General features: G+C 39.0%; 1 protein-coding gene across 1 annotated transcript; it reads left to right on the forward strand.

Annotated features, from left to right (window-relative positions):
• The first annotated feature begins 6,851 nt into the window (after window positions 1–6,851).
• Window positions 6,852–13,526, forward strand: LOC105626633 (nipped-B-like protein A). Its single transcript, XM_012207925.1, has 2 exons — window positions 6,852–7,398; window positions 7,573–13,526. Exons 1-2 carry the CDS (start codon window positions 6,852–6,854, stop codon window positions 13,524–13,526), a joined length of 6,501 nt encoding a protein of 2,166 aa, XP_012063315.1.
• The last annotated feature ends 2,532 nt before the right edge of the window (window positions 13,527–16,058 follow it).

A 16,058-nucleotide genomic window follows, 5' to 3' on the forward strand; every position in this document is an offset into this window, starting at 1 on the left:
ATAATTATTATTATTTAAAAAATTATTATTTAAAAAATACAACAAATGCAAACAAAAATATCGTGGATCACCAGTGATCCGCGTCAAGCAGTACGGTCAAGTCACTTAAAATTGACTCGGCACAGAACGTATTAATACGTCTGAAGTTATTTTCGACTAAAGTGGATTTCAACTGATCTAAAATCGATTAATGACTCTTTAGTTTCTGATTCAATGAATTAATGGAGACACCTCCGGGTCAATCGATCTCGGATCGATCAAATCCACTGAAGTCAAAAATATTAAATTTCTTATTATTATATATTACTTTTTATTGATGAAGACAATTGGAGAACCAAATCTTTTCTCTAAATTTTTTGGAGTGAGATTCAAAGGAGGTGAAATCTCACTCCTTTTTTTTGGAAAAAGACTTTATTCTTTCAACACACACTTCAAAAGAGCGAAATTTTACTTCAAAAGGATGAAATCTTACTATAAAGAGTGAAAATCTACTCTCATTCAAGAGTAAAAATATTTTTATTCTTTCTTCAAGACTGGCTCCATTTTTTAATCTTTTGGAATGACATTTTATTTCAAAATATTTAGAAAGTTAACATCTCAGGAGATTTTAGAAGAGCAAAAATAAGTATCCGGAGTTTTTTCGAAATTTTTTCGATTATTTTAAACTCACCGGAAATTATCAACCATTTCTAAACTCAATATTGTAAAAATATGAACAATTACTTAGCAAGTAATATATAAAACAATGGAAATTGATAAAAACGAATTCTCTAAATTTTTTGGAGTAAAATCTCATTCTAAAGAATAAAAATTGAATCTGTCTAAAAAAAAGTCAATTTTCAATGTTTAAGAGTAAGTATCGCTCTTGAGTATGAGATTCACACACTCTAAAAGTTTTAGAGAATATATATATATCAGAATGAATGGGAATGGTAACAGAAAGCAGAGTACATATTCGATGTCTTATCGCGCCGAAAGGATCTGTTGGCAGGGTCCGGTAGATCGGAAATTCACGGCGATATAAGAGGGTCGCGGGAGTGTTGTGTTGATACAACGGCGATTGACATTTGCGCCTGCTTCGCGTGCCGAAGCCGTGCGGCAGAAAAGTATTTTCGAGAAAGAGACTTGTGCGCGCCAGTAAAAGTAACGCGGCGCTTACGATAACGAAGCGTTTTCTTGAATGATGTCGCAACGCGGGCCACAGCGCATATTGGCCGAGCAGCAGCATTGTAAGCCGGGGTAGCGGAGAATTGCCTACCGTATTATGTGTGGCGAACGCCACATAACTGATCCCGACGCTGCATCATTTCTTGGAACTGCGTCAATCAAGCGCGCGACACCAAGTTCGCCGTACATGTAACTGCACGGCGAAAATTTCACCGCGATCGTTAATGCCGAAGCGGCTATTTTCGTCAGCAAACGTCTTTCCAGACGATCTTTTCTCTCATTTCCCCTGCGTGATACCCGAAGATACGAAAAATGCAAACGCGTATAAACGCATTCAGATAAAAATTTCTACTATTTTCAGCGATACGTCATGTAAAATTACTTTTTCTTCAAATATTTATTTAATATCGCGCGTTTCTTCACCAATGTAGATTAACTTTAAATCTCGGTTCAATTTACTCTTCATATTTTTCTATTCATTCATAAAACTAGGAAAAGATAAAGAGTGAGTTGAACAGAGATTAAAGTAACGTTATGCGTAAAAATATGTTTCCTTAACATTTTTATTTAATTTCTTTCTATATATATTATTAATGCCCATTTCTTCCAATGTAAATTAATTTCAATCTCGATTCAACTTACTTTTTTCCTATAATTAAAAAGGAATCAAATAAAAATTTCAAGAAAAAACATTTTTACGCATAATTTTTTCGCTAAAAACAGAAATTTTTAGATTAATCTACATTAGTAGAAAAGTCTTTGTTTACAAAAATATACTAAAGTTTTCATATTCCACAGATAGCATATAATATCTAACAATAAGAGAGAGAGAGAGAGAGAGAGAGAGAGAGAGAGAAGATATCTTTAAATATAAGTCGATTAGATATTTAAACTTGAGTGATTCCTATTCATGTCTATTAATTTAGATAAATTTTAATCTCGGTTTAACTTATTCTCTATTCTTTTCTAATTCCTAGAATTAGAATGAAATAAAAATAAATTCAATTGAAATTAAAATTAATCTATATTGGTAGAAATGAACGTTGATAGAAATTATCCTGTACAAAGTTGAATATATATTATGACTCACCCTATATGGACAGCACTGCGCTTCTGTGCCATTTTGCTTGGGTCACTCCCTATATGTAAAATAACATATATTAATATTACAATACATTTTCTTATAATATTTCATATAAAGATGTTCCAGAATTTAGATATAGAACTAGATATAGAACTCGATTGACTATTAGAACTTAAAATCTTGTTTCGATTTTCATTTTCTTGCTCCATTTCAAGTTCTATAAAATTTATAATTAATTAATTCTATGGGATATTTTTTAAATGTAATTTACATTACTTCAAAATATGTATCTTGCAATGAATGTTAATAACAGTTCAGGAATTATGACCTAATACGATGAGTTCAAAAACCAATACCAAGGATTGGATGTGCCTGGACTATCTGGCCTGTTTGTTACTGCCATAAATTTTAATAGTTTTTTACAAGAAAGCTATGCACAACAATAATGTAAGGATACGGTCATTAAGAGCTACAGAATAGATGATCTGCAAGTAGCATGGAATATTCTAGCAATATCGCAGCCACATGGCAATAATAATGCAATATTTCTGAACGGAATTCGATGCTATAGAAACATATCAATATTGATCAATATTACAATACTCTTTACTTTCTTTTCCTATCTTTAAAATTATAAAATTGTAAAATTATAAAACTGTGAATCAGAAAATGATTCTGTCAACTCACAGCAGTTTCAATAATATTTACTACCTCTGCAACAAACTCTTCGCCAGCATTTGTGAAACAACGCTAACCATAGCAGCCAGATTTTTATTATGCTTAATACAAAGATAATCGATAGACCACTATCTATTGTTTGATTGAACGAAATTCACTGTATGGCTTGCCCTTGCACTCCGCAAGACAAACTGGAGCAATTTAGACTACTCTAGTCTCGTCTGAATTGCGTGTGCACGCGAGAGCGCAACGGGGGAGAAAAATCGTAGGAAAGCAATCCTTTCCGTTTTGCAAAGACTCGTCGCGAGTTTTTCACGCGAGTGGAAGTAAGCAGATTGCGATTTCGACGCGTCAATTCGTCCGCGGCGACCGGGAAACGCGGGCGGACGTAGAGGCGAATGGTAACAAAACCAGTGGCTAGTTTACCTGGAATAGAATGGGCGATCGAGGATACCGTGAACATTCAGCCGGGATTTCCTGTTGCCACAATGCGACGGAAAAACGGTGCGCGCGGGGCGCAAGAGAATATTGACGCGAACGTATGACGACTTCCACACTCTGCACCGACATTAAAACTGGGTGTTTACACTTGGCAGTCGCGCCATTTTGGAGTTTCCACTCAGCTCCGGGGTTTTATTTTCACGCACGCACACGGGGACCCTACGGGAGGGACGCGGAAACGGCGAGCGAGGCGCGATCTGTCGGCGACGCGCCACAAACTGATCCGTTCGCGAAGCCGGAAATTCGCAGGATTTAATAATGCCGTCGATACGGCAGAAATCGCAACGACGATCAGATTGTCGCGGTCGCGAATTTAAATCAATTTAAATCGAGTATTGATATCGTTGATTTAATCGAAGGATGCTTTCATTTAATGACACAAATCGATGTAAATCGTTCTATCATTCTCGATATTCAGAGAGTGACAAAGATAGAACGACCCAAAGTGTTTTTAGCGAATTCGATACCAACAATGAAAAATCCGTCACTGATGAGATATTAAAGACGACTGTCTCTGGAGGTTCTGGGCAAATTTTTGTGATTATCGATGAAGTCTCAAGAAATTTGTATATTCGTTACCGATGGATATTATCCAATGAATTCACTCTTATCAGTAATTGCATTACTCGAACTCCGTTCTGGCTCTACACAGCTTAAATCTCAAAGATTTTGGCAAATTGACAATACATAGGTTCCAAATTGAGCAATGACGCAGCGCGTCCAATATTTCCATTGGCTGTAGTGATTATTCGATTGATGTGTCATTGGGCGTGTATCAAGCCGGACAAAATTGCTAGCCTGCTCGCCGAGCGATCAGCTTTGCAATTGTTGTAAAATTCTTCATTATGATTAGTTACACATTTAGATTTATTAGTTTACACATTTAGATTTATAAGGAACCAAAAGTAAAAACTAATCGTATCAAAGAATGTTACAACAGTCGGAAAGCTATTTTCTCTGCTGAACGCGCAGCCAATAAAAAGAGTAATCTCCGCGCGTTTTCATTCACGACAGGACTCGAACGCGCTCGCTCTAATCGCACCCATGCAAACGTGCCTCGGCTGCTGCTCGCGCGACGCCGCGTAGCGCCCCGCCGGTAAATATCTGCGTCTTTGGCCTGAGCGATATCCTACTACTACGCCACTTCCGCTCGCTCGGCCGAGAGCAAAATGGACGCCTTTGTGTCTGTTTTCTTCGCATTCCCACTATAAATACGGTTTACGGGGCGACGCAGCGCCTGCGACGGGGCGATGCTCGTGCGGCGCCGCGTGAAACGCGTGTGAGGGCAGTGTCGTGCTCGCGAGTCGTGACTGCGGCCCGACGTGGCCGATGTGAAAACGCGTCCAACCAAGTAGGCCAAACCGCGGTGGCCCGCGGATGACAATTGAGCGAGCATCCCCCGGACGACGGTGTTAACCGCGGTGAGTCTTTGCGACAGCCAGCTGACGCTACCAGCCGTCACGACGTGATCTGTGGATCTGCCGGTCCTGTGAGCGACGCGGAGCCGCGATACGGCGCCCGGCCTCCCGCCAAAACCAGTCGCGGACGGAACGGACAGCGACGTAAATAGTCCCGGGTAAGCGGAGCGGGCACGGTGCTGTCGCGCCGCGGCCGTGTCCGCGTCTATCGCGATACGAAGCGTATTCCGCTGCGTCCCGCATCACGCAACGGCTGCTTTTCCGCGCGAGAGTTCTCCTACCCGGCGAAATTTCTCTTGTCTGCCCACCAGAGTTCAACGTTCATCGTCCGCAGGATCTCGCGATCCCCCCCCCCTCCCTCTCGCTCTGCCCCTCTAACCCCCCCTTCCTCTACATTGTGTTGTTATACTTGCTCGCGTGGTCCCTTCGAGAATAAGTATACACGACGTTGGATGGTAGACATTCATTCAGAGAAGGTAAAGGAATATACTATGCTACATGATGAAGGTTATTTATATTGGTATGATCTTGGAAAAGCAGTGAATTCAGGTTAATGAATGTTGTGTAGTACTCTACAATGTGTGGTTTACCGTGTTATTGGAAATTCTGATTCATTCATGTGTATCAGCTGATCATATTGAGTTTTTATGTAATGATTGGTTATTTTATTCAAATATGTAGGACTTTTTTTATGAGAAGTTAATGAATTAATTTTTCCAGAAAGAATTTTTCAATGCTATATTTTTTATATGTTAAATAAAATGGTGATTTGTCCTGTATTTATTCTACGAATGTTACATATGAGTTGTATTAATGTAATATGAACCTGTTTTACATTGTAAAGTGTAAAATACATGTTTCTTTTTGTATATTTTAATTTCATGTATCAACAACTTAAAAATTTGAGAATATTTAATTTTTATATAATAATTTAAAGAAAATGAGATTTGATATAATTCTGGTTTTTATGAAAAATATATAAGACAGTTTTTTAATATTTTTAAAAATTGTATATAATGTTTACTTTTAAATAAGAACATATTTGGTTACAGTTATATAAATTACATGTGTCGTAAAACATTCTAATTTTAGGTTAGTTGTTCTTTTTTATGTATATATTAATTTATATATAATTTATATTTTTTTTACAAATTAGATACAAATATTTAATTTAATCTTTGGCTCTCAGATTCATTAAAATTAATTCTTTGAGAATTAATTTTATTGAGAGCAAACGCAGTTAACTTTAGCGTATATCTATTAACATATTATTACATAAAAATAATAATTTTATACATAGTTTCTTAGTTAACAATGCAATGTTAACCAAGAAATTATGTATAAAATGATTACTTTTATAGAATAATATATTAATAAATATATACTAAAATTAACTACGTTTACTTCCAATTGTCCTCATTTCTCTTCAGAATTAATTTTATATATATTATTTTCATTTTAACATGTAATTTTATTTAATATAATATTTTCAATTTTTATTTTTTTAATATCTAATTTTATTAAAGGTATGTAAAATATTACAATACATTTAAAAAAGTGACTATATGAATCAAATTTTTGTTATAGGATAACAAAGTGCTAATAAACATGGATCGTTTATTGGAGGATCCACGGGCTTCATCAAAATTTGGTTGAAACTTTTATTTGCAACATGGGAACTTAAAAGAGACTTTGTTGAGTTCCCAATATTCACCTAGTGCTAGTGTCCTTCAAAGAGGATTAGAAACTGCTCTGTTCGACGGTGAAACATTTGTGTCAGTATGTCTTGAGATGTAGTGAGCAAACTTTGACAATGATTTATTTAGACATTTGTGGATACAGTGTATTTAGATATGTTCAGTTGATTTATATTTACTGCATATCGTAAGCAAGTACTCATAGCATGTCTGTGAAGTGTTCAGAATATTGTATTGTCCCACAAAGCAAGGAATCTTAATAATACTATAACTGATTTTGATTCTCTTTTTTTTGTCCAGGCTGTAATGCCAGAACGAATCAAACTCAAAATGAATGGGGTTGTACCAAGTGTGCCAATAACTACCCTCGCTGGTATCGCGAGCCTCACAGACTTGTTACCCGAAATGCCTCTACCGACTCCGCTGCCACAGACACTGACTAATAAGTCGCTACTGTTTCATCCACGAGTAGCGGAGGAGGCACAGATATTGCTAAGTGTTCGTGATGAGAATCTCGTGCCGCAGCTGATAATGTCACTATCGCAGACATCGTCAGATCACATTGAACTCAAGGATAATTATCCGAATACCGAGCAATCGCTGGAAAATGAGCAAGACACACCTGAATTGCTTAAGGCGATCTTGCAGATAAATCCTGACGTATTCAGAGGAACCCAGCATAATTCTCCAAGAAACTGGACGCAAGGTGTGCCTATGTTGCACGCCAATCAATCGCCGGCGAGTTATGGTCATTTCTCGCCGTCCTACTCGAGCTCTTCGGGCTCCAGGCAAACGCCCCAAGGTAGTCCGGCTCATTCCGCAGCAGTCAGGTCCGTACTTCCGCCGCCGATGGTCAGCGTCATCACTCACGCGCAACATCCACGGATGCCGATTACTCCACAGAATCATGCAGACATCTCGCAGATGTCTCCCTTCGCCGTGCCTTCTCCATCGCCCAGAGGCACTGTTATAACCGAACAAACGAGAACGTTGACTACACCCCAGCATATGCAGGAGGACGCGAATTGTATAAATCCTTTATCAAACGTAACCCTTCAACCAAACATGTATTCGCCAGCTCACATGAATTCTCCCAATGCACCGCTGGCATCTCTCACCAATATGACACCTCAGCATAACATGGCTGGTATGACACCGCAACATAATATGCACATGACATCTCCAATGCGTAACGTGCCTCTGCAACAACATCAGGTCATGGGTATGCAGCAAAATCTCTATGATCCTATGATAAATCAACAAGTTCATCATGCATTAAGCAGTAGTCAATCGTTGGACATTGATAATTCAGTACAGGAGAATCAGCAGTTTCTTCTTGACCCGGTAACCGGACTTGCCGATATTGATTTGCCAATGGACAATATCGATCCAAAGCAAAGCGTCGATCATACGATACAACATTTATTATCGACTTCTCAGACCACGTCCTATCCGAATGTACATGCCACTGATATGGTTAACGCTTTAGATCCAGCTGCAACTAGCATGGCATCCAATATACAGCAACATCAACAAAACAATAACTCAGAGAAGAATATGAAACTTGCCGGAACAGAAAAGCTGAAGGAGCCCATTGTTATGTTAAATAGATTATCGTTGGCTGATCAGGCACTTATGCAGAAGAGTCTGGCGGCGTTTGCAGAGAAATCTCCGAGTCGCGCGGCGAAAATGGGCATTTCCAATCGTGAGGACGCGTCAAAAACCGATTCCGAGAGCGAGGAGGAAATTGGTAAGAACAATAAGTACTTTAAAGCTCGCGCGAAAGAGCGGCAGGTGCAACGAGAGAAGGAGAAAGCGGAGCGGCGGAAAAGCGATGACAGAAGTCGCAGGCTTTTCCATCGAAATCCATTATTCGCCAGGAAAAGGATACTGAATGATGACGAGGAAGATGATAAACGAGATACATCATATTCGCCCACAAAACCAAAAATACGCAAGATTGAGAAGAAATTAGTGCCTGTGTTAGCCAAACTGAGCGTGGAGGAATTAATGGAGACCAATACTTATCAACGATTTAACTCTACCATAGAGACGATTTTTGAGAATACTGAAGATTTTATGACAAACGTCGAGATGGAGGATGATGGTGAAGTACTTGCGGAGATGCTTATTCCTAAGTATCAATTGCATGATCTTTGTACAGAAGCAGCCAAACTTAAAACATTAGGTGCTATGGAGTCGATACCTACAGATAAATTGATAAGGCTGTTGAACATCTTGGAAAAGAACATACGAGATGGAGCGAGAGTGTCACCACTCGTGGATCCAGATGATGATGTCGAAGAAGGACGACTATGGATGCAATTGGCGATGGAACGGGTACAGCGTGCCGTGGATGCGTCATTGATCGCGCTGCACATTATGACCTCTAGCAACATGCCGAAGACAGTCTACTTAGAAGATGTGATTGACCGAATAGTCCTTTTCATGAAGTTTCAGTTGCAAAATACGATTTATCCCTCTTTCGATCCCGTATATAAGATAGATACGAAGAACAAAGCTGACAATTATAATTCTATGCGCAAGAAGCGATTTCATACGAAAGAAGTACGCGAAAAGAACATTCTGCAGGTTTACAACAAGATGCACGAATTGGTAGGTCTTTTGGCTGAGTTATTAAATATACAGGTTCTAACGGACACGAGTGTTCTGCATGCATCATCATTAGGCGTTGCACCGTTTTTCGTTGAATCGGTAAGCGATCTTCAGTTGAGCGCATTGAAACTCGTTACTGTAATATTCACAAAGTACGAGAAACATAGGAGATTATTATTGGATGACATCTTGGCGTCAATTGCGAGACTACCCAGCAGCAAAAGGAGTTTACGCACGTACAGGCTCAACTCTGAGGATTACATACAGATGTTGACCGCCTTGGTCCTACAGCTTATCCAGTGCGTGGTAGTTCTATCAGATTCCAAATCGAAGGAGGACGATGAGAAAAGATCCAGTCATGTAGACGCTGACGTCCTTATCATCAATAGATATGAGACTGCCACCAGAATAGCTGGGAATTTTTTAACGGTATTTCTCAACAAATGCGGTAATAAGGGCGAGGAGATTGATTATAGACCATTGTTCGAGAATTTCGTACAAGATTTATTAGCGACAGTGAATAAACCTGAGTGGCCTGCTGCTGAATTGCTGTTGAGTCTTCTCGGAAATCTATTAGTTGGACATTTTTCTAATAAGAGCTCTGATATGTCACTTCGTGTAGCCTCCATCGATTATCTTGGCGTGGTAGCGGCTAGATTACGTAAGGATGCTGTCAGTTCACACTGCAAATTATCAACCATTGATCAAATTATACGAGACATCAAGCTCGAGCAACAAAAGGACTCTGATTACGATCAGATAAAAGACAAAGACATTGTAGGATTGAGTGAGGATGAAGAGAGGACCGTGTTTTTACAGAAAGTACTTCTGGATTATCTGGCCGTCAATGGGACAAAGGATTCGGCTCTTGGATACGCGCGTTACTTTTATCTGGCTCAATGGTATCGGGATTGCGCGATGGAGAAGTCCCGAGTGGGTCAGCCGAAAAACAGTCCAAGCAAGAAGATAAATAAGAAACGGACAAAAAAGAAAAATCGGCATCATAGCAGCGATCAAGACACTGAGTCAGAATTGGATGAGCAAGATCCAGATGAGAACGACAATAACGAGCAGAAAAATTCGGAAGCTTACCGAATTATAGAGGAGAAGAAAAAATACATTATCAGTAGAATAAGATTGAGTAGTACAGGAACGAAACCGGATATCCTTCAGACATACATCGACTATAATTCCGCGGAACTTATCTCGCAGTATCTTGCATCCAAGAGACCATTTTCGCAGAGTTTTGATAAATATCTAAAACAGATTCTTCATGTACTGACGGAATCATCAATTGCTATTAGAACCAAGGCAATGAAGTGCCTCACGATGATTGTCGAGGCTGATTCGAGCGTGTTAGCAAGAGTGGACATGCAGCTAGGTGTGAAGCACTCGTTCCTCGATCATTCAACATCAGTGCGAGAAGCAGCGGTTGACTTGGTAGGAAAATTTGTATTGAGTAGACCAGAACTGATTGATAAATATTATGACATGCTGTCAGCAAGAATTTTGGATACTGGCGTGAGCGTCCGAAAGCGTGTCATCAAGATTCTCAAAGATATCTGCATGGAGTGTCCAGATTTCCCGAAAATCCCGGAAATATGCGTGAAAATGATAAGGAGAGTGAACGACGAGGAGGGCATTCGGAAACTCGTCATGGAGGTTTTCCAAAACATGTGGTTTACTCCAGTAAGTGAGCGCCCTTCTCTTGACACAGAATCGCTGTTGAGGAAAGTAATGAACATTACGGACGTTGTAGCAACTAGCAAGGATATGGGACTCGAGTGGTTTGAGCAGCTTTTGGTAAGTTTGTTTAAGCCGAAGGAGGATAAGGATGATAGCACAAAAATGCAGACAGAGCCACCACGAGCTTTGTTGACTGCGTGCAAGCAGATCGTGGACTGCCTGATCGAGAACGTATTACGGTTAGAAGAGACAAATCTAGACTCGGAGAAATCGGAAAAGAAAGGCTCGTCACAGAGATTGGTTGCGTGTCTAACAACGCTTCATCTGTTCGCGAAGATCCGACCTCGATTACTGGTCAATCATGCGATCACTTTACAGCCTTATCTGAGTTTAAAATGTCAAACACAGGGCGATTATCAGATCATCAGCAGTGTTGCACACACGCTCGAATTAGTAGTGCCTCTAATGGAACATCCTAGTGAAACTTTTTTGGCGCAGTTGGAAGAAGATTCAGTAAAATTAATCTTGCAACATGATAGATCAGTGGTCGCAAGCTGTTTATCGTGTCTAGGTTCTGTAGTTAATAATGTCACGCGAAACTACAAGCTGATACGAGATTGCTTTAAGAAATACTATGGACATTTAACGGAGTACAAATCGTTTTACGAAAAGGATCCAAATAATCCCATGCTAATAAGATGCAGACCGTTTTTCCGGCGAGCGCTCTTCACGGTCGGCTTATTGCTGCGCCATTTTAACTTCATGGATCCAGAGGTGATAGAAGGCTTGGCAGATAACATCAAGGATCAAGTCTTCGAGACACTTAGTTATTTCGTTCACTTGGATAACGATGATATTCGACACTTTACGCTATCAGCCATTGGTTCTCTCTGCATACGACATTATGAGTTTATGATGTTACCGGAATTGAAAGAACTCTACCATAACTTGCTCACATCGGAATATGCACTGGTTCACATGAGAATTCAAGTGCTTAACAACATTGAAGTATATTTGCAAGAAGAGGAGAAGAGGATGATCAAGCAGGATTTAGAGTGGGCAAAGTTATCTAAACAGGAGAATTTAAAGGAAATGGGTGACGTATCGTCGGGTATGGCGAGCACTGTTATCCAACTCTATATTAAAGAAATCCTTGAATCTTTCCTGCACGCCAACGTAAGCGTACGACACGCGGCTCTCAAAGTTATTCAGTTGATCTTGGCGCAAGGTCTGGTACATCCCGTCCAGATAGTACCCTATTTGATCTGCATGAGCACCGACTGCGAAAAAATTGTAAGCCACAGTGCGGATAAACAATTACAGGATATCGAAAAGAAATACCCAGGTTTCATTCACATGAAGTCGCAATTTGGCATCAAATTGAGCTACCGGCTGCAGCAAATTCTACAGAATAGCATTACGAGAGGTATGCGAACGAAGGAAGGTGAATTTCCAGGCGCGCTTAACGGTTTTCTCTATACAATTTTGCGCAACACGAAACAGCAAAGGCGAGCGATCGTATTGTCTTTTCTCAAGCACTTCGACGAGACTGCTAAAACTAGTCTATCGCAGATGCTATATTTGGCGGACAATCTCGCCTACTTTACATATCAAGTACAAGATGAACCGCTCTTCATTATCCATCACATTGACATTATTATTTCTATGTCTGGGACAAATCTATTACAGTCTTTTAAAGAGGCTCTGCTGCCTAAAGAGAACAGTGCAGGACAATCTGGACAATCCAGGCATACGTTAGGGCAACCAACAGGTCAGCTGACGGGACAAACGACAGTGATGGGACCAGACGGTCAACCACATCAGTTGTTATCGGCCTTGGAGGACGAAGAGGATGATGAAGAAGATGAAGAAGCTATTTTGGCCAGATTACCAAACGATACCACTTTGCTCAGAGAGTATATTACCGCCAGTCAAGGCTTTTTGCTTTTACTAACACTTCGGCAACATCTTAAAGATCTTTATGGTTTTTCCGATGCGAAGATCGGTCAATATTCACCATCGGAAGCAGCCAAAGTCTATGAAAAGACGGTAAATCGCAAGAGCAATCTACTTTTCGAACCCAAGGCTACGTTGTACAAGCTGCGAGAAGGTGTGACGAATGTCAATAAGGAATTGGACGCGAAAGGCAGGAAGAAGCTCGTGAAAGAGTATCTGGACTTCAAGCTACTGATGCTTAAATTTGATCCCGAGGAACCAGATGACGATGGCAACGATGCTGCCGATACTAGCGGCGGTGGCAAGCACAGCGCAGAGAATCCGCACATGGCAAGGATATCACAACATCCCGAAGCTAGCGGTGACAGGACGATAACGGCCGGTGCCGTCGTGGGAGATCCCACCTCTCTGGTCATCGCAGCTGGTCAGCAACAGTTTCAGTTACCGTTGCAATCGAATCTGACCGCTCCGATGGAGCATCCGAATAATTCGGTAATTGTGTCGCCAACAGCGACGACGACAGTAGCAGCGACGACGCCGAGGGTGCCGAAGCTGACGATACACACCAATCCGGAAGCAAGGGAGTCACACCGGAAGCGGGAGTCACACCGCTCACACAAGGCAGACAAGTCAGTAAGAAAGCACAAGAAGAAGAAGAGGAGAAGAATCTCCGACAGCAGCGACAGCGGCGATGACTGCAGTGATCCTGACTTCCTAGTGTGAGTGCGGTGGTATCTTCGTCCTCTGTGTGTGTGTATGTGTGTGTGTGTGTGTGTGTGTGTGTGTGTGTGCGCGCGTGCGTGCGTGCGTGTGTGTGTGTGTCTGTGTGTGTATGTATGTGTGTATATAAATGTTCGCGATGGCGTGTGATCGGTCGGCTGGAATAACTCTTGTTCCACATAGCCAAAATTCGGACGCTATTTCAGCGCAATATTATCCCTTTCTCACGTCAAGCAAAACGACTTTTTCTCCCCAGGTCATCGAAGTTATGAAACTTCGTAAACGGTTTCTGTGAAGGTACCGTTCCGTTAAGAAACTCCATAGAGAGACTATATATAACTGCTATGCATGTGAGCGAGAGAGAGAGAGAGAGAGAGAAAGAGAGAGAGAGAGAGAGAGAGAGAGAGATCTTCAATAGGAATGATAGTAGCCAGAGATTTTTAAGTGCGATCGAACGTTGAGGTAGGATTAGCGTGTTGTTGGCCGAAACGGCGGGCATCTGTGAGGTTTATTGATTCGTCATGCCGTTGTTAGCAAAATCGGCTCGTTAAATATTTTGTGCGATCAGCTCGAGAACATGGTTCGTTCAAATTGGCTTTCGTTTCTTTTCCATCGAAATACGCCATTCAGTACATTCTTGATAAACGAAATTCCGGTGATTGTTTCATCAAAATGACGCAAAAGACGAGAAACATGGAGAATCCTAAAAGATCCGAGAAAATATTACGAACCAAGTTCTCCGAAAGAAATCAAGTACAATAAATTACATTCGAACAAAATTCATCTGTAAATAATATCACGTAATAATGATTAATTAATTTTTTTTATGGAATAAGAAATTAACGATAAAGGAAAAAACTACAAAAATTGCAGTTTCAGCGATATTAATCTAATTTATCATTGTTTCCTCTTCTTTCCTTTTCAAATTGAATTTAAATAAAGTAAGCGCTGCTTATTTCGATGATGCTAACTTATTAGTACTTGAATACAATTTCTTTTGATGATTCATAAATAAATATCTAAAATTTACTATGTTTGTTTCAAAGTTTGAAATTAAAATAGTTTCATAATCTACAAAGAATATTTTTGTGATGATTGCGATACATTCATACTAATATTGCAATATTTAAAACAAAAAAATAGAAAAAATAAATTGTTGGAGATACGTTTGATAGTACAATAAACTTAAGAAAAAAATCTTAATGTATGGTCTAATATTAATTTAATAAATTATCGTAATAGAACAATTTATATTATAATAAAATTTATTTGAAAGATATTTCAGTCGTAATATTGATATAGTATTAATCTATTATCTTATTAAAGTCATACTTTAAGTGTTTATACAATATATGTAATCATTATATATAAATTTATATTGATATTATTCAAATAAATTTAATCTTAATTATTTTCAAAAACAAAAAGAGAGAATTAAAAAAGCACATTAAAAACATAACAGAAAATTTCATGTTTAATCTTCAAGTATACGGAAAGTTTTAGGTCAGTATTATCGATATAAGCGGCAATTACTCGCTTTTAAGAAGTGATACCAAATATCGAAGATCCACAAAATTTGACAGACGACACGAATCGAATTCGATAGAGGGCGGATTCGTATAGATCCTTCCCTGCAGTATGTATAATAATAGAGTAGGACGCATTGCCTACGCATTACGAAACGTTGTTTGTAATATCTGTACATAAAAATCTTCAAGTAAAAATATCTTATTTTCTTACAAACTATATAGCGGTGACATTTACGAAGAATACTTAAGATTTTGTTGTAATATTAAGTATTTATTCAGGATTCATGTCCCAATATAGTTTGCTTCATGCACTCACTCGTCCTTGGTGTACAAAACGACGAAAATGATAAAAAAAGGAAAGAAAAGAACAAACAAAAAGGGTTCGTTTTTTTATACAAGCTTATAGAAATAAACGATAGTGTGTGTGTATGGCGTACTCTCGACGAAAGTGAAAAGCGGGATCTATTGGCGTAAGACGACAGAGAAATGCGGAAAAATATTTATAATGTACAAGTTATTCGAAGGATGCGATTCTAAAATTCGAGTCACATTTGCGAATTCATAAGTCAAAAAAAGTTTCGAAAATTTTCAAAAATATTTGTTACAGAATATCTGTAAGAAATATTGTCGAATACTTCGAGAAAAGTGTTCAATATTAAGTAAATTGTAATATCTATCTAAAAAGCGATAAAAATTCTGCAGTTGTTATTTTTGACAGAAACTTTTGTAGAAACACAATTTTGGAATCGCAAACTTCGTTTCTGTCTTCGTTTCCATCGCTAATTACAGCAGATTTTATTAATGATTCAACAACGAAAAATATTATTGATTTGTCGAGCAATACATAAGTAAAAGAAACAAATCTTTTTCTTTGGTGCGCTTAGTAATCCATATTCTTTAATAGTAAATTCAAGAGTAACTATGATTTCGAGAAGTATAAAAGAATTGTATTATGTGACTTTTTTCTATTGCGACTATTAATATTTTTATCTTTATAACTCACAAA

Source organism: Atta cephalotes, assembly GCF_000143395.1.
Source record: "Atta cephalotes unplaced genomic scaffold scaffold00005, whole genome shotgun sequence".
Taxonomy (NCBI): Eukaryota; Metazoa; Arthropoda; class Insecta; order Hymenoptera; family Formicidae; genus Atta; species Atta cephalotes.